The 23,908-nt window shown below is 54.5% G+C and overlaps 1 protein-coding gene across 6 annotated transcripts in view; it reads left to right on the forward strand.

Annotated features, from left to right (window-relative positions):
• Positions 1-23,908, forward strand: part of RPTOR (regulatory associated protein of MTOR complex 1) — a 335,570-nt gene that overhangs the window by 174,846 nt on the left and 136,816 nt on the right. For 5 of the 6 annotated variants that reach the window (XM_078066239.1, XM_078066240.1, XM_078066235.1 and 2 more), the window contains one exon: positions 15,063-15,122. The exons of the other annotated variant lie outside the window; for it this stretch is intronic. In XM_078066239.1, the coding sequence (XP_077922365.1) occupies positions 15,063-15,122 (60 nt within the window). The remainder of the gene's footprint in view (positions 1-15,062; positions 15,123-23,908) is intronic. 6 annotated transcript variants of the gene reach the window in all.

The following is a 23,908-nucleotide window of genomic DNA, read 5'->3' on the forward strand; positions in this document are numbered from 1 at the left end:
TTCTGAAAGACCGATGTTTGGTGACCATATTCTCCTTCCCTTGTCATGGAGAGGACAGGTGAGACCGTGGCTGAGCGCTTCTGCAATGTGTGAACTTTATAATGTTAATTGCGGAATGCCCTATAACCTACGAAGTGCTTTCCATATGGCTTCACATTGGTTTTCGCTAATAGCCCGAGGACCAGTCAAAGCCGGCACGATGCATAAACATGGCTGTGTTACGGAGAAGGAGCCAGATGCTCAGCATGTGGCTGCCCGGGCTTACGGCTTCGTTTATAGCAGAGCTAAACGGACACACAGATCCTCGGATCCCCAGCCCTGTGTTCTAGCCACTGCCCCCGACCCCTGCCTGCTTCATCGTGTGAGGTGATGTTGCTACACGGCGTCATTGTAATTGGCGCTCTTCTGTAGTTCACCTGAGAACCAGCTTTCCTTTGGGGACCTTGCAGACCTTCCGGTAGCTGGCGGAACTGCGTGTGTCCTTGTGGGGCTGTGTGACATGTGTTTGGTGGCAGGGGGTGAAGGTGCCCCGGAGAAATCAGGGAGGACTCAGACGTCGTGTCTGCAGGGCGTCGGGACACCCTTCCTCTCCCCACCACTGTGGGAAATTGGCAGGTCCTTAGGTCACACGCTTTCAGATTCAGATTTCCTTGACCAAACCCTCCTGTGCGCTCCATCCCTCTCTGTCGGGGTCACTCGGCCCGTCCTCACACTTGCTCACCCAGCACCCGCTGCCTTTTTGCCGTGTGCACTCCCAAGGCGCCCATCTGCCATAGGCACGCCGGGGCCTCTCCCTCCGTGGAGCCCTGTGGCCTGCCCCCAGCCATGCCAGGACACCGTGCAGCCTCGCCGCGGGCTCCGGTCCGGCACAGGGGAATGTCCCCTGCAGACGAGGAAACAGAATCACCTGGGCTCAAGCCTATTTCCTTCTGTTTTTAGCCATTTTCCCTGCACTGTTTTTCAGATTCCTTCTTGTTTCTATGCCCATCGGCCTGTTCTTAGTCTCCTGTTTTCTTCACCTCAATCTAGGCGCCCGGCACTGTCTTCTTCTCTGCCTCTTCAGGGTGAGCTCGAGAATGTGGAGAGCAGCCCAAGTGCAGCAGAAACAGGGCAGAACACGTTCGTGTTCACCCTGAGAGTGTCCGGCTCAGCGTTGCCCGTTGGAGAGCGCAGGATCGCAGGGTTTGGAGATGAAGTCAGCACTGTCCCCCATGTTTGCCCTTCAGAGCGCACAGCCCAGAAATGTGCGTCGGTGTGAGAACGCTGGGGTGGGCCCTTGCTCCCTCGTGGTCTCCTGTGGGGACAGTGTTACAGTGCACGCAGTGAAAGGCAGGAGATGAAGAAAAACCACCCAAAATGCCACCCACCTCACAAATTAACTGTTTTTATTTTTCTATATTCCTTTAGACTTGTTGTCCATATGTGCACCTGATGTCCCTCAACTACAGTTATACATATTTGGTGTTTTATTTTTAAGTTTTCAGATTACCATTCTACATTGCTAGCCAGTATTTTATTTTCAAATGTAATACTCCGTCACGTTTACAGATGATGTTATTTAAAGCGTTTCCCTGCTACTGTAAAACTCAAGTATTTGCAGGTGTTTTCCCCCTGTTCATCCTTACAGTGTACCACCAAGCTTTTGCCTCTTTTGGACTGTTTCTTAGAATAATTTCTGGGAAAACGGGGTCAGTAGGTCAAAGTGTAGAGCCTGTGATGTCAGTTGCCAAACTTCTTACCAAAATGTTGGACTAATTTATGCTGCCCCACATCTCACATACGTGGAAATGCCGTTTCAACGCAGTCTTATTTTTATTTTCAGAGAGGACGTGTTCTTTACTTTGTGCAGATACTCTGATCACATGGTGGCTCCCTGACGGACTGCCAGACTTTTCCCCGGCAGCTGCCCAGCTTCACGTCCTCACCAGCAGTGCACAGTCACTCCCGCGTCCTGCGTCCTTGAGATCCTGTGTTGTTACGCATCTCTCCAGATCTTGTGCATGCTTCTTCACTGTGTTGTCCTTTTTCTTGTTGAGTTGTAGGGGCTCTTTATATATTCTAGATCCTAGACCCGTATTAGACATATGTTTTGCAAATCATACTTGCAGATATTTTCTCCCATTCTGTGGGTCATCTGTCCACTTTCTTGATAGTTCTCCATCTTACCTGCTTTTTTTCTCTTGTTATTTATACTTTTGATGTCATATTCCAAAGTCGTGAAGGTGTATATGTCTGTATTTCTTTCCGAGGGTTACATTTAGGTCTTCGATCCATGTTAAGTTAATTTTTGTGGGTGGGATGGTGACGTCCTAAAGAAGCTTACCTTGGACTCTGAGTCTGGTTTTTACACTGAGAGCGCCTCCTGCAGGCGTGGCAGGCACGTCACTGGAGTGCCTTTGGAACTGTGTAAGAAAAGGTAAGTTCTCTTCTGCGGAGGGCCTTGCTTGGTCTGTACTCTGGCTGGGGGTAGCTTACTGTGTAGGAACTTAAGATATTAACTCATTGTTCAGTTTACCACCCGGGAAAAGACAGAACGTGATGCCATTTGTGCCATAAACATTGGCAGTTTTTGTATGATGATCATGTAACAACTCTGAAAACTGTATTTTCTCTATGGATTAATCAAATTGCCAATGTACTTTTAAAACCACACAGTCACACTTTTTCCGTGCCCCAGGATGTCAGGGCCAGCCACTTCTCTGCCATTTCTGTAGGGAGTCGCTATTAGGATCCTGTTTCTACTGGCAGGTGAAAATTGGCGTCAGAAAATCAGCCTTCCTCGGATGACGGGAACGGTCTTCCCAGAACTGCACATTCTTCCCAGGTGGGACGCGCGACCCAGGCATCCGGAGCAGGAGAGTCGGGGGCCCTTGTGTGCCTGGTGCCTCCTGGGGTCATGACCTGCCCGGCTCTTTGGGAAGCAGCCGTTAGAGAAATCACAGACATAACACCTTTTTAATGTGTCCTTTCTCCTGTTTTAATGTTCCTGTGGTGGTTTTTCTCCACATACTGCAAACGATGAAGAGAATGTTCGCTCAAGATTAGGACTTGAGGGAAGGAGGCAAATATGAGCTCAAACCTGAAGTGTGTGCAGTTCGTGAGGTGGGTCGACGCGCTGCTCTCCGTCATCTTCAGCAAGAACCAGACTGCGGTGTTCCAGCCTTGTACTGGCCGCTGTCCGTGGCTTGGGCCATGTTCTCGTACCTCAGGACAAAGCAGGGCCATGGATTTATATGGGGACACACGTTTCGTCCCCATGGCCACCACCAGCCAGCCCCTGCCCAGGCCACAGCCCGAGTGACCGTGCAGGACCAAGCAGAGCAGCTCGAAGTCTTGTTTGCATGTGTGTTCTGCAATGAACTGGCATTCCATTCATGGATGTAAACTTTTTCCTATAAAAATACCAAAATTATGCACAAACGTTAGTGATGCTAGATCCCAGGACACCGTGATGTCCTCAGCTTGTCTGGTGTCTCGTTGCAACCAGGAGAGCAGGCGCTCTTGTGTCTTGTGGTGAGCGGACACGCACTTGGCTTTCTGGCTGCCCTGAAGGGAGACTCGTCAGAGGGGCAGCATCTGTGTTCACTCATTCTTCCTCGGTGCCTCCGTGTACGTGCGTGGCAAAAGGTGGGGGAGCATTCTGATGCAATCAGGATTTTCAGAAGTTTGAAATCCTGTGCGCTCAGACGCTGCCCCTTCCTGATGGTGGGGTCCGTCTGTTCCTGTGGGAACAGCTGTGGGGCAGGTTTGGAGGGTGAGGTCCCCAGGCCACTGACCTAACACTCTCTAAAGCATGGACCAGGAGCACGATAGGTGAAATCAGCAAGTGTGACACAGCGACCACCCTCGGTATAATTCCCAAGCCGCCTCCCTGGTTAAGGAGCTCGAGGACAGATTACGTATCAGCCTGTTGAGGGACACAGTTTACGCAGAGATGGTCATTAGAAGATCGACACGATCTCATTTGTTTGCTACCCAAATGCCAGGAATGAGCTCAGTTTCTCAGCAGCGCTCTTCCTCACCCTCGCCCTTCCTCACCGTCGCCCCCCGGAACGTTTTCCAGGTGGCTCTGAGGGTCGCGAGTGCGGAGAAGCGGCTGGGGCATCTGGACTTCATTTCCTTGGCTCAGCCTGCTGTCTCTCTGGCTCTTATCTGCTGTAGAGAACTCGCTGTTTGGTGTAAGCGACGCGTGCCTCTGGCTTGACCCCCCCCACATCCCCAGCAGCATTACCGTCATGTCCATCTGCTTCTATTAAGTTAATAGGCACAGACTCACGGTTCATAAAACAGCTGAAATATCTGGTACTTATCAGTCCACTTAATTGTTAAATGTTTCTCTCCCAAGAAATTAAAATCATGTTGGTGCTATTAATGTTTGGAAACATATTCTGGGCATTCTGCTTTCCTCGAGTACAACTGGAGGCCCGCGTGGAGGGCAGCATGTGGGGAGAGCTCTGTAGTGTTGAGGGATTCACCTTAAATACAGACACGAAACCCACTGCGCTGTCAGTCCAGAGGAGTTGTGTCGACCGTGGTGTGCAGCCTGGTGCACAGCTGTTGACCAGCTGGCATGTCAGCTGGGATCCCGGCCAGGAAGGGACTCGGGATGTGTTATCAGCTGGGATCCCGGCCGGGAAGGGACTCGGGATGTGGTGTCCTGCACAGCTCTTGGCAAAGACAAACGGGATGGGCACACTTTCCCTTTCTTTCCTGGTTCTGCTGCCTCTGTGCAGCCTCGGGCCCCATCGGCCCTCCCGGCAGCTCCCAGCCTGGCCGTTGGCCTCCCTCATGCAGCCCAGGGTCCTCTGTCACAAGATGCCACCGTCGTCCTCTTTCCTTGTTTGTCCGGCTTTCCCTGATGCGGTCTGAAGTGATGTGTTGGACACGAGGAATCCGTGAGTGCTATTTTTGAGTTTGGATCCAGTCGCCTTGGCCCACGTGGGCACGCGTTGCATGTGGGTCTGGAGGAGGGCGCTCAGGTCAGCCAACCAGCTGGTGGGTGATTTCAGGACCTTCTGAACCTCAGCCTTCTCCCCTGGGAACGGGGATGATAATGGCAAGCAGGTGAGCGGGCCGCAGGAGCCTGGAGGAAGTGGTGCTGTCGTGGCCCCGGTCCTGTAGTCCTTGCTGGAGCGGTGTGTGCCCACTGGGGCCCTGTGCGCCCCTGGGGAGGTGTGCGCCCGCCGGGGAGGTGTGCACCCCTGGGGAGGTGTGCGCCCCTGGGGAGGTGGGAGGTGTGCGCCCCTGGGGAGGTGGGAGGTGTGCGCCCCTGGGGAGGTGTGCGCCCGCCGGGGAGGTGGGAGGTGTGCGCCTGCTGGGGAGGTGTGCGCCCACCGGGGAGGTGTGCGCCCCTGGGGAGGTGGGAGGTGTGCGCCCGCCAGGGAGGTGTGTGCCCCTGGGGAGGTGCGCGCCCCTGGGGAGGTGGGAGGTGTGCGCCCACCGGGAGGTGTGTGCCCCTGGGGAGGTGCGCGCCCCTGGGGAGGTGGGAGGTGTGCGCCCCTGGGGAGGTGGGAGGTGTGCGCCCCTGGGGAGGTGGGAGGTGTGTGCCCCTGGGGAGGTGCACGCCCCTGGGGAGGTGGGAGGTGTGCGCCCGTCGGGGAGGTGTGCGCCCCTGGGGAGGTGGGAGGTGTGCGCCCGCTGGGGAGGTGCACGCCCCTGGGGAGGTGGGAGGTGTGCGCCCGTCGGGGAGGTGCGCGCCCCTGGGGAGGTGGGAGGTGTGCGCCCGTCGGGGAGGTGTGCGCCCCTGGGGAGGTGGGAGGTGTGCGCCCGCCGGGGAGGTGGGAGGTGTGCGCCCGCTGGGGAGGTGGGAGGTGTGCGCCTGCCGGGGAGGTGTGTGCCCCTTGGGAGGTGCGCGCCCCTGGGGAGGTGGGAGGTGTGCGCCCGCCGGGGAGGTGCGCGCCCCTGGGGAGGTGGGAGGTGTGCGCCCGTCGGGGAGGTGTGCGCCCCTGGGGAGGTGGGAGGTGTGCGCCCCTGGGGAGGTGGGAGGTGTGCACCCATCGGGGAGGTGTGCGCCCCTGGGGAGGTGGGAGGTGTGCGCCTGCTGGAGGAGCACCCTGCAGTTTGTTGTCACGTCGCCGCTGGTCAGCTCAGGGCTCCCGCCGTGAAGCCACAACTGCTTTCCCTCGTCCCCACACCGTGCACCCCTCCCCATAGCTAAACATGGTGCTGCTGGAAAGTATTCACATTTTTTTAATGGGAAGAACTTGGCAGATTTAAAATACAGGGGCCTTACTCAAAAAAGGCTCCTACCTGTGGGTATTTGAGGAGTAAATTTTGCCCTGCGCAGTCTCAGCTGGGAGCTCGGCAGCACCTGGGAAGTTTGGCGTTCCCTATGAGACGTGGAGCAGCCTTGCCTGCAGCAGAAATCTGGAGAGCGGCTCCGCGCTGCCCGGGCCTGGACAGCCCAGGGGACAGGCTTCTGACCTGCCCCCAGCGGTCGTTACGGGGACAGGCGTTTCGGTTTAGGGAAGAGGGAAATTCAGATGCATGGGCCTCGGTCAGGCCTCTGTGACAAGCACTGGAGGGCTTGTGTTGGGCTCGCTTACAGGAGGAGCTAAGGTAGTGCGCATCCTGCCCTGGTCTCCAGTCCTGTTTAAAATTCCTTCCAGCCCGTTTCTTCTGTCACTTGTTCAGGAGTAGACCAAGCCTGGCGTGGGGCCACCAGACGTGCAGCGATTTCAGAGTTCTGCAGTGACGTCAGTTTCAGTCCCCGTAATAGGGACTGACTGACTCTAAAGTGATCCATGCGAGAGCTGCCTGTGAAGCTCGCGAGCCCCGCTTGCCTCGGCGTAGCAGAGGCTTGTGAGTTTAAATAGGGTCAGCTCTTGGGAAGCTGTGCCTGGGATGGTAAGTGGGAAGGAGCCTGGTGCTGCGCAGCGCCCTCCCGTCCTTACGAGGTGGAGCAGCCTGTTCCTCCTCCGCGCTGTGGACACAGGCCCCGACGGGCCCGAGAGTGACTTTTGGATGCAGAGGACAGACCAGGGTCAAGGGCATAGCTTCTTAATACATAAAGAGCACGTCAGAGGGCCCGAAAGAAATAGGCTAAGAATAAACATGGTAGATGATTGTAATTTAAATGTCTGGTTCTTGGATGGAAAAAATCCCTTCATGTTTACTTACATTTAATTTTATGCATCTGCCACAGGCCACCCTTTATCCTAGACAAAGATGAATAAGGCTCAGCTGCTGTGTATGAACACAAACAGGTGCATTTCGTGGAAAACCTTCCCTCTCGGCCCCCAGTGCCACGTTCTCCTGATGCTCGAGTGCTGGGGCTCCCAGGGGATCGCAGCCACAGCCAGCGTCCCTTCACTCACTCTCTGCATTGCTGGCCAGTTTCCCAGGGCATAGGAAGAAGCCTCCTAAATCGGCTGTGCAGCGGGGCTCTTGTGGGGCCCCCGGGCCTGTCCTCCGAGGTGGCCCCTTCCTGACTCAGCCGGCTTCCTCTGGGCGGGTTGGTGTCTGCTCACTTCCCATCTCTGGCGGTGGGTGGTGGTCTTTCTTGATTCTCGGGTAAGATCTGAACCAGGCCGAGGAGCCTGGGGAATCTGGAGAGGCCTCCAGCGAGCTGGGTTCTAAGTTCGCCAGGGGGCACCTATGGGAACGGGCTCCAGACCGTGTGGGAGAGTTCCACTGAAGCTTGTTGTGTGCCTTCTGTCTCCTTCCTTTGGTTGTTGGTTGTGAGAGCCACCTGCATGGACGAGGTTGGCTTTTTAGGAAGGAGTTTGGTTTTCTGCTTTTGTAACCTTGTGCGGTCTGGCCTCCTGGTCAAACCAGCTGCTCGGGAGCACAGGGGCGAGCTGAGGTGGGAGAGGCGGGGGCCTCCCTAGGCATTTGACAGTCTTCAGAAATGGAAACACAGTGCTAAGGTTTTGAACAATTAGATCTTCCCTGAAATGTTCTCCTGCTGTTGACTCATCGGTGCGGGAGGTGTGTACGGACTCTCCGTCTCTTCCTCTGTTGACTCTTTATTACAGGTAATTTCCAGCCGTCCTGAAGAGTGGTGGAGAGAATAATGAAATGAATCCCCGTGTGGTCATCACCCCAATTTTACAAATTTTACAATTGTTATTTGCTTCATTGTTTTGTGTTTATGACTATTTTTAATAAATTACAGACATTATGATGTTTACCCCCAAATATTTATGCATTTTTTTTAAAGACATTTTCCTTTTAACCACAATTGTATTGACATTTTAATCTCTTACAAACTAAAAAGACAGAACCCTTGCGAAGTTCACACTGATCCCTTGCAAGCTGCATCCGATGGCGGGCCAGGCTCGCACACCGGGCGGGTACTTCTGGGGGCACAGGGGTCCCCCCGCCAGTGTCTGGCCCCAGGGCTGCGGCCAGGAGACCGTCGGGGTCAGCTCACTGGCAGGGCAGAAAGCTCAGATGAAGGGGTGTCGTGCTCCTCTGATTGATGGAATAATCTGCTTTGTTTTCAGCGGCCTTGCTTCGGAAGCAGGGCAGCCCCGAAATAGCGTCTTGTCCTCGTTCCCAGCCTGGACGCCCCTCAGGAGAGGAAGCCGCTCTGTATCTTTAGAAGGGCAGCTATTTAAAGTTAGTAAATTAGGACCTAATGATACCAAATGGCAGATTTTTAATTTAGTTACAAATACTAGGTGGTGGACACTGGTTTCATGTGGGGTCCTGTTTTTTGAAACCTGCTGGATAAAATGAAATGCCGAAGAATGTGCTTGATTTAAGTGTGTTTATTGCTCCTTTGAGCTGTCCCCCCAAGTTCCTTTTTTTTTTTTTTTTTAAAGATTTTATTTATTTATTTGACACAGAGAGACACAGCGAGAGAGGGAACACAAGCAGGGGGAGTAGGAGAGGGAGAAGCAGGCTTCCCGCGGAGCAGGGAGCCCGATGTGGGGCTTGATCCCAGGACCCTGGGATCACGACCTGAGCCGAAGGCAGACGCTTAACGACTGAGCCACCCAGGCGCCCCCCCAAGTTCCTTTTAAGAAGGGAATATTCAAAGCTCCCCGTCTCTGGCAGGGTGCTTCTTGTCGGGGAGGCCTCGGAGCAAACAGTCCGGAACATGAAAGCTCCCTGGCATCTAGGTCGGGGGCTCCGAGAGGTGCCATGTGCTGCCCGTGAAGACAGTGCCCGGCCCATCTCTCCTGCCAAGCACAACCTCTGGTCAGAACCCAGAACGCATGTCAGACTTGAACAACAGCCCGCCGTGGGCCTGAGCTCCACAGGTCCTTCCTTTGTCACCCAGCTGTGACCAGGGGCAGGCCGCGTGCGGGGCGGCACGGAGCGCTGAGAGCAAGACCTCCAAGAGGCACGTCTTTTAGAGGAGCGGGGCTCCTGCTCATTGGGGAGGGCCGAGGTGCGCCACCCTCCAGGAAGCACTGGTGTCCTGAACTTGGAAGCTCTCCCGTCTCCTGCTTCCACAGTTTTTCTGGTGCTCAGTCTCCAGCCCCCTCCCCGCCTCCTGGAGGGTGGAGGTCCTGCATGGAGCCAAAAGTGCCCACCCTCTGTCCAGTGTTTGGTCTTCCTGAGAAGTGCCCCCACTCTGTGTCCCCTCTTCCGCATGGCCTCGGCTGTGGCCAGAAGGGACCTGTGACTAATCAGAAGCTGTCCTGTCTCTGGGCAGAGGAGGCAGCATGTGCCTTGTGCCTTCCATGAAATTATATAAAAATCATCTCTGTGGAACAAAAAGATAAATATTAAGATGACAAAATAACACATCAAGTTGAAAAGAGAACTAGAAAAGGGAAGGAAAAGGTTTAAGAAGTAAAATTTAATTCTAAAATTTAAGTGACCTTAAAATCAGGTACCAGTGAATAGGTGTTGCAGGAAATGGAAAGCAATAAAAAATAAGAAGCATGACAAATAGAAGAATGAAGATTCAACATACAGGTAATTGTTCTTGAAATACAGAAGGGAGCAGATGGTAACAGCAGCGTGTGAGCACACAGCACACTTCACGGGCACGCTTCTGTGTCCCGTTCCAGAGGTTACCATGGCGGGGGCACCAGCCGTGACACATGGCATGTGCGCACACAGAGTCACACAGCAACACAGACATGTACACACAGGCATGTGCATGTACCTGCACGCACAGTCACACACAGGCTCATGCACACAGCAACACAGACACGTACACACTTACACACGTGTGCACACGGGCATGCACACAGGCTCACACATGCAGATGCACAGAGGCACACACGTATAACATACCGCACTTGCACACATAGGTGTGCAGGCACGCACACACACACACAGCCGCTACCGTTGAGTTCAGAATAAACTGTTAGCGACTAGGACCCTGCGGTGCAGGAGGGGAAGAGTGAACTTCTGCCGTGAGATCCATTCCAGGACGGCTTTGACGACTTAACATTAGGCCGCCTGTTAACGTGATTCATCATATTAATGGGTGAAAAACATTATTTGATAAAATTAAAAATGAATTTTAATAAAAACTTGTAACAAAAATAGAAGCTACTTGCTTTGTGTGAGAGTCTCTTCCACACCAGCTGCTCGCATCTCTGTGTCTCCGTCGGTGCAATTAGAACCCAGAGGAGGGCGTGGACGGACCCTGGTTCCTCCAACACATTGTTCTGGAAACGTGAGTCAGTATCATATTTAGATGAGAAATCAACATGTACATCTTCTAAGGAGAAGGCAAAGTTGCATTATTTGTGTGTGATCTGAACCTCAGCTTTGCAAAAAACAAAGTTAAAACACATGGGAAAACTACCAGCAGTGGGCGCTGTTGAGCGAGTGCACGTGCGGACAGCACCGCGGGCGAGCCCTGCGTCCTGAGGGCGCGGCAGGCGCCTGGGGCCCACGGGGCTATGGGGACTGTGGGTGCACCATTTCTTCATCTGGGTACTGGTTGTACTGACTTTATTATTGCTCAAGCTCACATCCACGTTTTATGCTTTTCACATATGGTATTTTTCACAATAATTGTTTAAAACGTGTTCCCTTTTCTATATATTAAAAATAGCCAGCAAGTAGATACTAGGAAGGAAGGGAATCTGATTTGTAACAGCGACAGTAACAGACAATGACAGGAACATGAGCTGGCTCAGAACGCACTGCATGCATAGATATTAAAATCCCATAAAACTTTACTGATTGAAATGAAAGGAAATTGAATAAAAGGAGGACTTGGCCACATGATTCCATGGTGAGACCCAGTAAATTAAGCTTATAAGTTCTCCCTAAATTAAACCATAAATTCAACACAATATTGACAAATTGATTTTAAAAGTCAGCTGGAAGAACAAATGTTTGAGAATGGCCATGAAAATTAAAAAAAAAAAAAAAAGCAGATTTGTGAAAGAAGACTTGTCCTACCAGTTACCAGTGCATTTTGAAGGTACAGTTGAAATGAGTGTGTGGACTTTCACGCCAATGGAAAAGAATAGAGATGTTACAGAAACAGAATCTGTATGTATCAGAATGTATAATTTGGAAAAGGAATGAATTGCTCAGTATCTAGAATTTGGGGCACAGTATCACCATTTGAAGTTTTTAAATCCCTCCCTCTTAACATAAAATAAATTCCAAACATAACGAAGACTCAGATGTGAAAAGGAAAACTCACAAAAGTACTGGGAAAATGACCAGCTGTGACAATTAAAAAGCCATAAAGGCAGTGATAGGTTTTATTAAACACAGATTTTAAGTTTCATATGGCAAGGAAAACAGTAAACAAAATTTAAAATACAGTTGAATATATTTAATGTCTTTCCATTCTCAGACACAACATCGAGCAGTTACATGATAGTTTATGAGGTTACAGAGCTGGGTTTTTTTAAACATTAACTTGTTTTTCATAAAATCTTGAAGCTACTTGCTTTCAAGAGTGACAGGAAAACAAGAATATAGGTGAAATATTAGAAACCCATAAAAACTACAACATCAATCTCATACCGTATTCAGTCACTTAAGTTTACTTATCAGGTAACGGAACTGTGCGCCGGGCACCATCCTAGGCACTGGGGTTGTAGTGATGAACAAGATGAGAGAAGTCCTTTTACCCCCTGAACTTACCTTCCGTGGTAAAGACGAGATACAAACAGCTATGTGATAAAACATTAGGGAGTGAGAAATGCTAGTGTTAAAAAGCAGAGGGGATAGACAATGGAAGTGTTGTTTTCCTTAGGCTGGTAGAGGAGGTCGAAATCTAGATAAAATAAAGGAGTAAATCTTAGTTTTCTGGGGCAAGGATACTGCCGGCCATGGGAATAGCAAGTGCAAAGGCCCTGAGGCAGTCTCTGCTTGGTGTGTTGGAGGGACAGCAAGTGTCAGGGTGAATGGAGCAGGGCGAGCAAGGGTAAGCATGAGGAAGTGAAGTCAGAGCAGTGGTCAGGGCCTGCAGGGCCTTCCGTGGTAGGCCTAGGTGAGGACTCGGCATTTCGTTCTGAGAGGCAGGAGGCCTCTGGAGGGTTTTAGGCAGATGGAATGACTTATTTCAACATTTTTCGTAACATTACCTCTTAAAAGGCTTGCCCTGGCTGCTGGGTAGAGGGGTAGGCAGGGCAGGCAGGAGTGGAAGCAGAGGACTGTTCTGGAAAATGTGAGAGATACCTGGTGTTTGGCGTAGGGCTGCGTCTCTCGACTGTAGTGATTCTGCTCCTGAGGGGACATTCAGCAGCACTGGGGGACATCTTTGGTCATCACAGTTGGGGTCAGGGTGCTGCTGGCATCCTGCGGGCCAAGACCAAAAATAAAATCTGGCCAACCCTGGATCTGCTTTTATTACCTGTTTTTCTTCTTGATTTTAGAGAGGAGACTCTGCTGTGGGAGCTTCAACAAGAAAGTCCGCGGAGCGTCTGGCTCTGCGCTTGCGGGCGGCTTGGTGGTAGCACTGGTGTCCTCTGGCTTTGCTCTCAGTGCTGGGGTGGGGCTCTGAGCCCTGGAGCCTGGTCAGTGGGAGGCCAGGGGTGATCGAGCCCCCTGATGGGGTGGGCTGGCTCTCCCTGCCGGTGCGCACCCTGGGAGCAGGTGGTGACCAGCTCAATGCAGCCTCCCGGTTACTGTCTCCGCGGGGCGCCCGGGAGTCTCGGCCCGCGCGCGAGCCGGGCAGCGCTCAGCCGGGGACGCAGGAGACGCTCAGCTGGGGAGGTGGCCGCTTTCCGGTTGAGTCCTGCCCCGCATGCTGTGTGGATTGGGCGTGCCCGTGGGACTCGCTGGGTAGGGGCGGACTGGCCCGGAGTTGCTCGGGTAAGGGCCACGTCCCTTCTGTTTCTGCCTGCGTCCGTTTGCTTCTTGGAGCTTTTACATGGCTGTTTTTTCTGTTTTGTCCAGAGCTGATTATTATTATTGATAAAAGGACTAGTCTGATACAAATTATCCTGTCATCACTGGAATGCAGAAGCGCCAGTGGTTAAGTACGTTATAGATAAAAAGACAAAGTGGCACCGTTTGCATAGGACCCAGAATTAGACTGGAAAATGCCTTTCCTGAAGATCGTCTTTATCCACCAAGAGATTCTGATTTACCTGAACCCGCCAGGGGTGCTGCGTGTGCCCTGGCGCCGCGGGGGCGGTGGTGCGTGGGGGGCGGTGGGGGGCAGGGGTGCTGTGTGTGCCCTGGCGCCGCGGGGGCGGCGGTGCGCGGGGGGCGGTGGGGGGCAGGGGTACTGCGTGTGCCCTGGTGCCGCGGGGGCGGCGGTGCGCGGGGGGCGGTGGGGGGCAGGGGTGCTGCGTGTGCCCTGGCGCCGCGGGGGCGGTGGTGCGTGGGGGGCGGTGGGGGGCAGGGGTGCTGCGTGTGCCCTGGCGCCGCGGGGGCGGCGGTGCGCGGGGGGCGGTGGGGGGCAGGGGTGCTGCGTGTGCCCTGGCACCGCGGGGGCGGCGGTGCACGGGGGGCGGTGGGGGGCAGGGGTGCTGCGTGCGCCCTGGTGCCGCGGGGGCGACGGTGCACGGGGGGCCGGGGGTGGGGAGAGTAGAGCCATCTGAAAGTGGCGGAAACAGGATTTGCTTGGCATGGAATTACCGGCCAGAGGGAGCACGGAGGCCACGAGCCGTCTGGGCCCGCTGAGAGGGGCCGGTCCCTCCGTCGGCAGGTGTGGCTGTCCCTGTTTCTTGTGTTTGTGAACAAGAGAGCCCCCACTACCGAAGCCACGACCAGGAAAATAACTTCGTTTCTGCTGGCGGCGAGTGGCGGGTGAGGCCTGGCTTCCAGAGGGGGTGCGCCCGACCGGCTTGGTGCCCAGGGGTGCCGGCAGCCAGCTCCACATCCCCCCACCCTGGAGGCCGCCCTTGGGAGCCACCTGTCTTCACAGCTGTCATCCCTCCTGTCTCTCTGTCACCCTTCCTACCCGGCCACCTCGCACGTGTCACGCCTTATCTCCCCAAACGTGGCCTGGTGCTTGTACGTGTCCCTCCCCGTGGGCCCACTGGCCTTCTCTGGCCTTCCTCCACTTCCCGTGTCCAGCTAGTGATGCACGGAGGTGTTTCCTGCAGGTGTTCATGCCTGCCATGTGCTTGCTGGGTGGCTGGAGCATAATCTCACGTTTCACATTTCTCCAAGTAAAAGCTGCGAGTTGCTTTCTTACTCAGTGCTGTGGTTGCTTCGTCCCTGCTGCGTGTCGGCAGCCCGGGCGGGAGGCAGAGGGCGGCTCCCTGCCCCCCGGCAGTGCACTCGCTGTCCGGCCGGGTGACCTACTGCAGTCCAGTCTCAGTGTGATGCGGTTAGGTGCATGGTAACCAAGTGATAGAACGGAATTCACTGTTCTGTGTTTCTTCCCACATTTTTCTTTGTGTGCCTGGAAGTCGTTCATGCTCGCTCATCCTGCCGACCCTCCCCAGCTTGCTTTCTTAAGAAGGAATAAAGGAAAGAGAAGCCAGTGTGTCCATTCTTTGGGCAGACGCTCCCTTTCCTGTCTTACTGGGCCCCTCCCCAGGGACCCTGTGTCGGGTTTCTGTCCCTCCACTGACAGGCTGGCAGTCCGGTTTTCTTCATAAATCTCAAAGCTGCCAGGATTAAGAAACCCCCGCCCCCACCTGTAGGCCCTCACGTCCCTGGGGGACTGTTGTATTTCCCGTTAAATGCCCCCTCAGTGTGACTCACTTTCTCTCCTTTCTCTGCAGGTTTTGCATGCAGAAATGCGTTAGTCTGGTGCCTGGGGTCACACTGGATTTAATAGAAAAGTAAGTAAGATTTTTAAGCCGTGCAGCTTTCGGGTCTGAGGGGGGTTCTTTGAGTGCTGTTCGTTCTCGGGGGCACTTCCGGTCAGCGAGGGGATGTTTCCCTTGTGTGTGGGTGTGCACTCTTCTCTGGCGAAGGCCGTGTTGCTACTTGTGCTGGTGACCAGCGTAGGACGCGTCTCCATGTGCGGCCATATTAAAAGAACAGAATAAAAGCTGAATACTTTGAACGGTGACAAATACTCCCAACACTAAGTCAAAGCAAAAACGTATGGCTGCACACAGAGGTTGTCTCTGCTCCCCGACTGCAGTAGCTGGGTCACGGCCTAGCGCCCACGCGATTTCCCCCAACTCTCCCGTTAATGTTCTGCAAGCCCCCCGCCCCTGTCCTGTGTTCTGCCTCAGGGCAAATGCCCCGGTCCAGTCCAGCAGTGTCCTTCATGGTGCATTGTGGTTGTGTGGCCTCTCCTCGTCCTTCCAGGTCATGGGCGGCCCGGCTGCCTCCTGTTGTGGACCTCCTTAGGTCCAGACTACTCTGTGGCTCCAGCCTTGACCTGCGTTGCGGGTGTGCGTGCACGTGTGCGTGTGTGTGTGTGTGTGTGTGTGTGTGCGTGAGACTCGCCGTGACTCATCCTGGTTCATCTAGGTAGTTGTTCTTAAATCCTCTGCCCTGGAGACCATTCCTTCTAGAATTAACATACAAGATAATAGTTTTCTAAGTCTTGATACACAAAATCGTGGGTGAGAACAGCTAAGGCCTGGGTTTAATTAAATCAGGTAGGAAAAGCAAATATACTTCTGGGTTTTTCTCCTGGAAAACGACTTGCCTGTGTGTCAGGGAAATAGACAAGAAGGTTATGCCTAAGCGTCCACCATTACGGGCATGAGGGGTCGGGTCCTGCTGGGGTTGCGTGCTCTGTGGAAGCTCCGGTCTGCCCGGCGTGCTGTTATTGGGAAAAGCAGACAGAGACCGATACACAAGGAGGCTGCCACGAGTATTTTTAGACCGCACATGACTCTGCGTGTGTGAGTACAGGTGAAACAGGCACGAAACGATGGGTCCGTTGTTCACTCTGAGTGGGACAGCGCAGGTGGGGAGCTGTGTTAACTGACTTGGGTTTCTTTCCGTCTTTTAAATTTTCCTATGAGAATACAGACACATGGGATGCCTGTAAAATAAAGACTCAAGAAACGATAGGGCACCTGCAGACAGTTCACTGAGTGTAATTACTCTGTGCAAATTTTGAGTAAGTGTCTAAGGAATTTGGTCTGCTTCAGGGTCTGGTCTGCTTCAGGGCGCTTTGTTCACAAGCAAGGTGGGGTACGGTGGCAGGGACTAGCGCGACACTGGGTGGCGCCGGCCTGTGTTGGAAGGGCCAGGCAGGGGTGTGGGGTTGAGGTGTGCTGACACGTGAGGTGCAGGCAAGCTGGAATCGCCGGAGCAGGAGCCCCAGGGTGAGGCGGCAGGCAGGGAGCCAGACGTGTTCTGTGGGTCGGGGACAGGCACGGTGGCCAGAAGCAGGGACTGCTGACACGAGCTGCAGGGTTCTCAGATCACGAGCCGGTGATGACCAGCTGTAGCGACAGCCCTTGAGCCCGCTCGGCGCATGCCCCCTCCCTGTCTGCGCTGTGTGGTCTCTGCTTGCTGTGCACACTCGTGGTCAGGAAGCGGGGGGGCACGCTGTGACACACACGGGCTGGGCAACACGGGGGTTGGGGTGCTCCGCGTACGCCCGCGTCCCGGCCGGGCTCTGCTTTCCCGGCGGCCTGCTCGCTCGGGGCGCCTCCGTTCGCCCTCCGGGCACCTCCGTTCGCCCTCCTGGCGCTCCTCCAGACTCTAAGCTGGTTTCACCTCCAGGCGCAGTGACCCAGAAAACCGTTTACAAATGCTAAGCAAACAGCGTGAGCCTGGAGAAACGTTACGTGGAGAAAACTTTAGGTCTGGTCAGTCGGCTTGCTTGAGTCCCTTGTCGGGATCGCAGAGATTGCAGAGCCACCCGGCAGCTCCACGTGCCGGTCCGCTGCGCACGCGCTCTCGGGCCCCATTTCCCTCTATTACCTATGCTCACGTTGCCCTATACGGACCAGTTCTCCAACCTTACCCGGTGGGGGGCTGGCAGCGGTACATTCCATCACGGCAAGGTTGCGCCTGGTGGCCTGTCCAGAGAGGTCTTGTTCTACTTCCTGCCTGCCTGTGAGCGGGGCAGCCTCGTGGGCCCTCCCCATCAGGCAGGGCGTGAACCCCGCCGCTGCCCCCGTGTCTGGGTGCTGCCCTGTCCCGTCCCCGTCCCTCCCAACCGAACTCTGCTCGTGTTCGCTGAGCCACACGGGAGCAACAGCACCACATGTTCTGAGTTCTCCCGAGTGAAAGGAGCTATTAAAAATCACATAAATGAAAAATATGTATCTTTTCAGTTATTTAGTTAAGCCTCCTGATTGTGCTGGAGAGAAGCCTGGCGTTCAGTTCGGCTGTGCTTCCTGGCGGCATCTCGCACCGCGGCAGGGCCGGGGGGGCGGCCAGGCCTCCAAGGTCTCTGCTCCTCCTACAGGCAGGCCTCCCCTCACCCGGACCACGTCAGGGCAGCCGGCTCCTGTCCTGTCACTCTCTCAGATGTAAAATGTGCGCAGCAGCTTGACACCCGAAGCATGACCCACAAAAGAAAAAAATTGTGAAATTGGACTTCATCAAAATTTAAAATGTTTACTCTCTGAAAGACACTGCTCAGTGAGGAGACAAGCCGCAGACTTGGGGAAAATATTTGCAAACCAGCCGACTCTGGACTTGTATCCAGAGTATATAAAGATATCTCAAAGCAAAAATAAAAAAAAAATTCAAAAATGGAAAAAGACCTGAAGAGATACTTTACCGAAGAGAATTTAAGAATGGTCAATAAGCCCAGGAAAAGATGCTCGAGATCATTAACCATGAGGGAAATGCAAATTACAGCCACAACACGAAACCGCGACACCCCCACGAGGTGGGTTAATGAAACAAGGCTAGCGAGCGTTCGGGGCGACCAGCACTCCCACAGCCCCGGCTGCGGAGGCGAGCGGGACAGCCACGCGGTAGGAAGACGGCCCCATGGGACCGCGGTCCCACTCCCGGGCATTCATCCCACAGGAACGAAACCGTCCACACAAGAACCTGTGCGAGAGTGTTTGTGTGGGTTTATTCATCACCACCGAAAACTGGAAAGACCAGAATGTCCTTGGGGTGAATGAATAAGCAGAATGTGCGTCGTCTAGCGGGGTGCAGCCAGCAGGAAGTGGGGGGACATTCGATACATGACCACGTGGGTGGCCCCAGAAGCACCGTGTGGAGGGACGGCCGGCAGCTCCAGGGCCGACACCCGGTCTTATTGCATTCGCATCCCGTTCTGGAGAAGACACAACTATCGGTCAGAGATGGCAGTGAGGGAATGTGGGTGAAGGGATGTTCACCATCCTGCTTGTGGCCACGCAGATCTGCACATGCTAAAATCAGGGAACCGCACACCCAAAAGAGCCCGTTTACTATATGACAATGCAGAAAACAAAATTAAAATGTAACGTGGGGAAGTAAGAACCTGTGTGAAGGAGTACAGGACGGATTGACTCCGGGAAGGCGCAGCAGGAACGACCCGGCTGGAGAAGGGGGCGGGGGCGGGGGGGGGGGAAGGACCCTGAGGCCAGGATTTGGAAAGCACGTGGCTCTTCTGTGAAAGGTGCCTGTTGTTCCGTGGGAAGCAGCTTCACGCTCACTGTGAGGACTGGTTAACGAGGATTGTAAGATAGAAGGAAGCACCCTCATACATTACGACGTCAGTAGTTTTCATCAAGCGTTGTTTTCCTGACTCCTGACGTCCGACTTTGCACTGGCTGGTGCCTTTCCCAGAAACACGTGCTGAGGGCGTGCGTGCACACGTCCACTTCCGTGGGCCGGCACGCCCTGTCCCCTTCTCCACCTCCGTCCTGCGCCCAGGGATGCTACATGGTTGGTCAGATGCGGGGAGCTGGGGTGTGTGATTTTTCTTTTTAATTTAAAAAGGGAAACATAGTTAATGTGGACAGCAGCACGTCTCACAGTGCTTCCTGAGTGCAGATGGGGGCTGGAAAGAATATGGACCTGGAGCAGTCGGCCGCGGCCTGCAGCCTGGCCCAGCGCTGAGGAGCTCCGCTCGCAGGACAGCTCTCTCGCCTCCCGTCTGCCCCAGCCTGGCCAGGGGCTGCTGTGTGCTGGCGGCTTTCCGCGGGAGCCAGCCCGCCCCCAGAACACATGTCCCCTTATCGCCTTCCTCGGGGTGGCAGGATGGACTGGGGGAGGAAGATGCCCTCACACACCTATCCCGTTCACAATCAGCTGGATGCCGGCACACGACTTTGGGAGAATTCTGTATCCACGGTTCACCTCTGCCGTTGAGAAGCGGTCCTGATTTCAGGGAGGTCTGCATTTTTGGAAGCTCAGCGTCCAGATTAATTGGGATGGGCTATGGCGTCCCAGAATGAGGCCCACTTCCCCCTCAGGGCATTGGGGATGGAGCGTCATTTGGGGGTTGTGGTGGGGATGGAAGAAGATAAGAGCAGGTCGTTTAGAAACCTCAGGTCTTTACTGCAGTAATTGTTTGCGATGTGTTGATTGGGCCTGAGTCACTGGTCTCGGTGCAAGTCCGCGTAGTTGAGCGGAGACACACCCACCAGCAGGCCTGGTCGGGCAGCTCTCCCTTGTCACTCGGCAGAGGTGACGTTGACTGTGAGTGTTGGGTTGTGCCAGGACAGACTCCAGACTTCAGAATCACAGGGCACCAGGACGAAGTCTGGACGTGAAGCTCCCAGAGACCTAGCAGGAATAACCGTCAGATCTGTTTCTGAGGAAATACAGGTTTGTTTGTTTTTTTAAAAGATTTTACTTATTTATTTGAGAGCGAGAAAGCGCACAAGCAAGGGGGAGGGGGGGAGAAGCAGACTCCCCATGGAGCAGAGAATCAGATGCAGGGCTCCATCCCAGGACCCCAGGATCAAGGGCCAAGCCGAAGGCAGATGCTTCACCAGCTGAGCCACCCAGGCGCCCCGAGGTTTCTCCATTTATAAGAAAATGCTGTTAACCTGTCTTTTTAATGTTTAGATTTTCCCCAGTAGTGCTTGCAGTCTGTAAGAAGCACTTTCAGTAAGCAGATTTGAGGGTGCAGTTAGCAGGCGAGGCAGGAGCATGGCACATCTGTGTTTCACCAAGCCGTCCAGGCCGCCGTGGCTTCCATATTCAGAGAACGTTCCTGGAAAGAGCGTCTCATTGGATTCTTCTCACCCCGGGCTGCTCTTGGTGTCGGTGGCTGTCCGGCTCCCTCTCTCGGGGGCCGTGCCCATCTCCCCTCACCCTGTGGCTTGGGGCCCCGCCTGCACTGCTGACTCGAGGCAGCGTTAACCCACATGTCCGCAAAGATACGTCGCGCCCATGGTCGTCCTGGCCTATGGCTCAGAACCGAACAGATGACGTGAGGTGCGCAGCACGGCCACTGAGGCCTGACTACCGTCTCCTCCCGCGTCAGCCGCGTGCTCGCGCACGCGCTCGCAATTGTCAGACGCGTCCGGTGTCCGTTAGCCGTTCGGTCGCCCTTCCTCTGCACGGGTCCCACCCATCGTGGGCGCTCGGCCTGGAACTCGCCTGAGAGGTGCTGAGTGTCTCATCGAGACCCAGTGGTGCTTTCGTGGCTATGGTGCATCCTCACCAGATTTGCCTGCCCCCAACCCCCCGAGCCTTTAGGATGGGAAGTGACGTTATCTGTGGTCCTACAGCTAAAAACCACAGTCCAGACTCAGACCGGGCTTTTGTTTTGTGTTGTGTTTTAATTCAAGTACAAGGTGAAATCCTTCATCAGGATGTGAAAGAGTCCAGGAGATGGAATCCAGGCTGTGGAGGGGGACAGACGGTGAGCATTGCTAAGCGTGGCACAACCTGGGGCCGCCTCTCCCGCTGCGCCGGGCAGGCCTGGCCGTGCAGACACGGGCCACATGTGCGAGGAGCACTGCAGGCCTCTGGCCGGTCTGGTTGTTCCAGAAGCCGCAGCCCAGCTGGGCTCCCACGTGCAGTCCCCACCAGCCTCGCCGTGGCCCAGGGCCACTGTGCCTAAGGATGAGGGTCTGTGCACCACGTTCCAGGGCGGACTTGCCACCAGTGTGCCGTGGGCGACTGGCATCACCTCCCCGACACAGAAGCCTGGAGAATAGTCTCTGAAAGCACGGCCTGCGCCCACGTTCCTTCCAGTACGCCAAGCATGCACATACCACACTCTGGGGCCACAGCTGATTGGTCAAAAGCCTTTTGAGTTTTGGGGGTTTTTTGTCATGTTTTTCCAAACGTTCCTGAAGTGGAGTTGCGAGCGGTTAGTTGAGCGCCGCGGCTCGTGTGGATCAGTCAGTTGGGTTGAGTCACTGTTCAGACTCCGGGCAGGTGTGGGTTGTCGATGCCCGTCCCCTGCCTCAGGTTCAGCAGGTTGGCTTTCCTGCTTTAGGAGCCACGTCCCAACCCCCCCAGACTGTCTTGGGGGCGGGGGGGCTTCCAAGCAGCATCCTGTGGCACTCGTCTACCCCAGCATTCCCCTTTGCCACCGCGTGAGCCAGCAAGGTGGGGACACAGGCATTGTCCCCCCCCCAGCCTTTGCTTCAGGTGGGGCCATAAGTGTCTTGGGTTTTTTTTAATTCATAAGTAGCTTATGTTTGGAGAAGCCGCAGAATATTTAAAAGTATATACATTTTTAATAGTTTGGGAGAGTTCCATAAACCAATTACACAATATTGCCGAAGCTCATGGGGTGGTTGCCGGGTGAGACCTGGGAGAGCCGGGTGGCCAGCTGGGCAGCGCTCCCATGTGTCCCCCCCTTCTTGTGACCAGCTCTCCTCTCCAAGAGCCATGGGGCTCCAGGGCCCTGGGGTCATGTCTGCATTAAAGCTGGCAGAGCGCGTACCTGTCCCCGTCTCTCCCATGTGGGATGCGTGTGGCTGCCACCTGCCGCGCTGTGAGGCCGTTACGTGGGCATCCGGTGCAGCTCCTTGGGTGACCTGGTCATGGGTCCAGGTTAATTGGCGAGGTAGCTTATTTTTAATTACAGTTATAAGACCAAACAGGAATTGGCTCTTTTGCCCAGTTCCTTGGCTCTTTATTCCTGTTTCCTTTATTCTTTAGCAGTTCATGCTGAACAAAATCGTAAGCCCTATAGAGTGCTGGGGGAGGAGGGAGGAAGCCCCCCACAAGGAAGCACGGAAGGCAGAGTGTGCACTACCTGCAGGGTGTGGGCCGCGTGGACGTGGCACACGTCGTGGTCTCCTGGCCGGACACAAACATGCGGTCAGCTGAGCTGGAACTTGACATCATCGGTGCTGCTCCCTTCTCAAGGATTCTGAGCCCTTCATTTTGCATCCGGTTTTATTGTCTCATTTCTCCTTAACACACGGTAGTACTTGTACTTGAGAACCTCTCTGTCACCTCTAAGTGTGACAGTGACTCTGGTCACTATAGCCGTCTGAGTGGAGGGACATGTCCTAATGCAGAGATGAAATGGAGAATACAGGCCCGGGTTACTGGTTTTGTTTCCTTAATGACCTGCAAAAAATAAGAACGATGTCCATTTCTGCCCCCTGCTTCCCTCCCGGGGCCCTTGCTCTGTGCTGAAAGATGGTCCTGGCACAGGCCTGGCGCATGGCCATGCTTGGTGTGTGTGGACCCGCACCCACACGCCCTCGCTTCCTGCTCCCTGAAGCTGTCCTTCCTCTGTGTGCAGCTCTGAGTGGGCCGAGGTCTCCAGGGCTGATGAGCCATCCTGCCCTGTGGTGGACAGCGGTGACTACATGTCCCGGGAGCCAGGGACAGCCTCAGGACCCAGGGCGGCAGGTGTGGGCCTGGAGGGGGCACCGCGCCTCACCTCCGAGACCGGCCTTTCCCGCCACCGTCGAGACGGGGGCCAGTGCCTTCCCCGCCTGCTGCCCGTCAGAAACCCCGGCTGAATGAGTCACGGTCTTCTTTGCCACCGGAGAGATGGATGGAAAGGTTTCATACTTGAAATTGCTGCATGGTAATTCAGTAATAAATGTGGTTTCTTTCTAGAAGCTGCCACCGTGCGACTGCTCAGCGTAAGCTTCCTGGGATAGTGAGCGTTAACCCCTTCCCGGGATAGTGAGCGTTAACCCCTTCCCGGGATAGTGAGCATTAACCCCTTCCCGGGATAGTGAGCGTTAACCCCTTCCCGGGATAGTGAGTTTTAACCGTTCCCAGCTTCTGTCACCTCGTCAGCTGTGCAGAGCGTGTTGTTTGCAGTCTCAACACAAGACCAGAGAGAAGATACAGGCGGTTTGTGGGTCTTATAATTACTTAGCAATCTTTACAGCCGGGGAAGGAATTTGTTTTCTAATTAAGCTGCTGCGTCAGGAAGTAAATTAGAGCGAACCTTCTTTGAGCACCCCCAGTTTCTAATTATCTACGCGAACCCAGCAGCCTGATGAATAAGCATGTTGCCGCTGCGGTGCATATTTATATTGCGAGTCCTCGGAGAGAGTGGCAATACGATCCGTGCTTGGAAATTAAGGGACATTTTTCAGCCCTGAAACAAAGTAATGAAACACTTAAACAGTGCGAGAAATATTAGGGCGCTCAGAAAACACTGGGGAATCAGGGAGCCGGTGAGCCTCTTCCACGAGGCTGTTCGTTAGCATTCTGATCACTGGAGGTGCAAAGTGTACCGAAAATTATTCATAATTAACATCTATTGTGTCAACAGCATATTTTAAGGAGCTAACAGCCCTGTGTCTGGGATAAAGTGGGC

Source organism: Halichoerus grypus, chromosome 2 (genome assembly GCF_964656455.1).
Source record: "Halichoerus grypus chromosome 2, mHalGry1.hap1.1, whole genome shotgun sequence".
Taxonomy (NCBI): Eukaryota; Metazoa; Chordata; class Mammalia; order Carnivora; family Phocidae; genus Halichoerus; species Halichoerus grypus.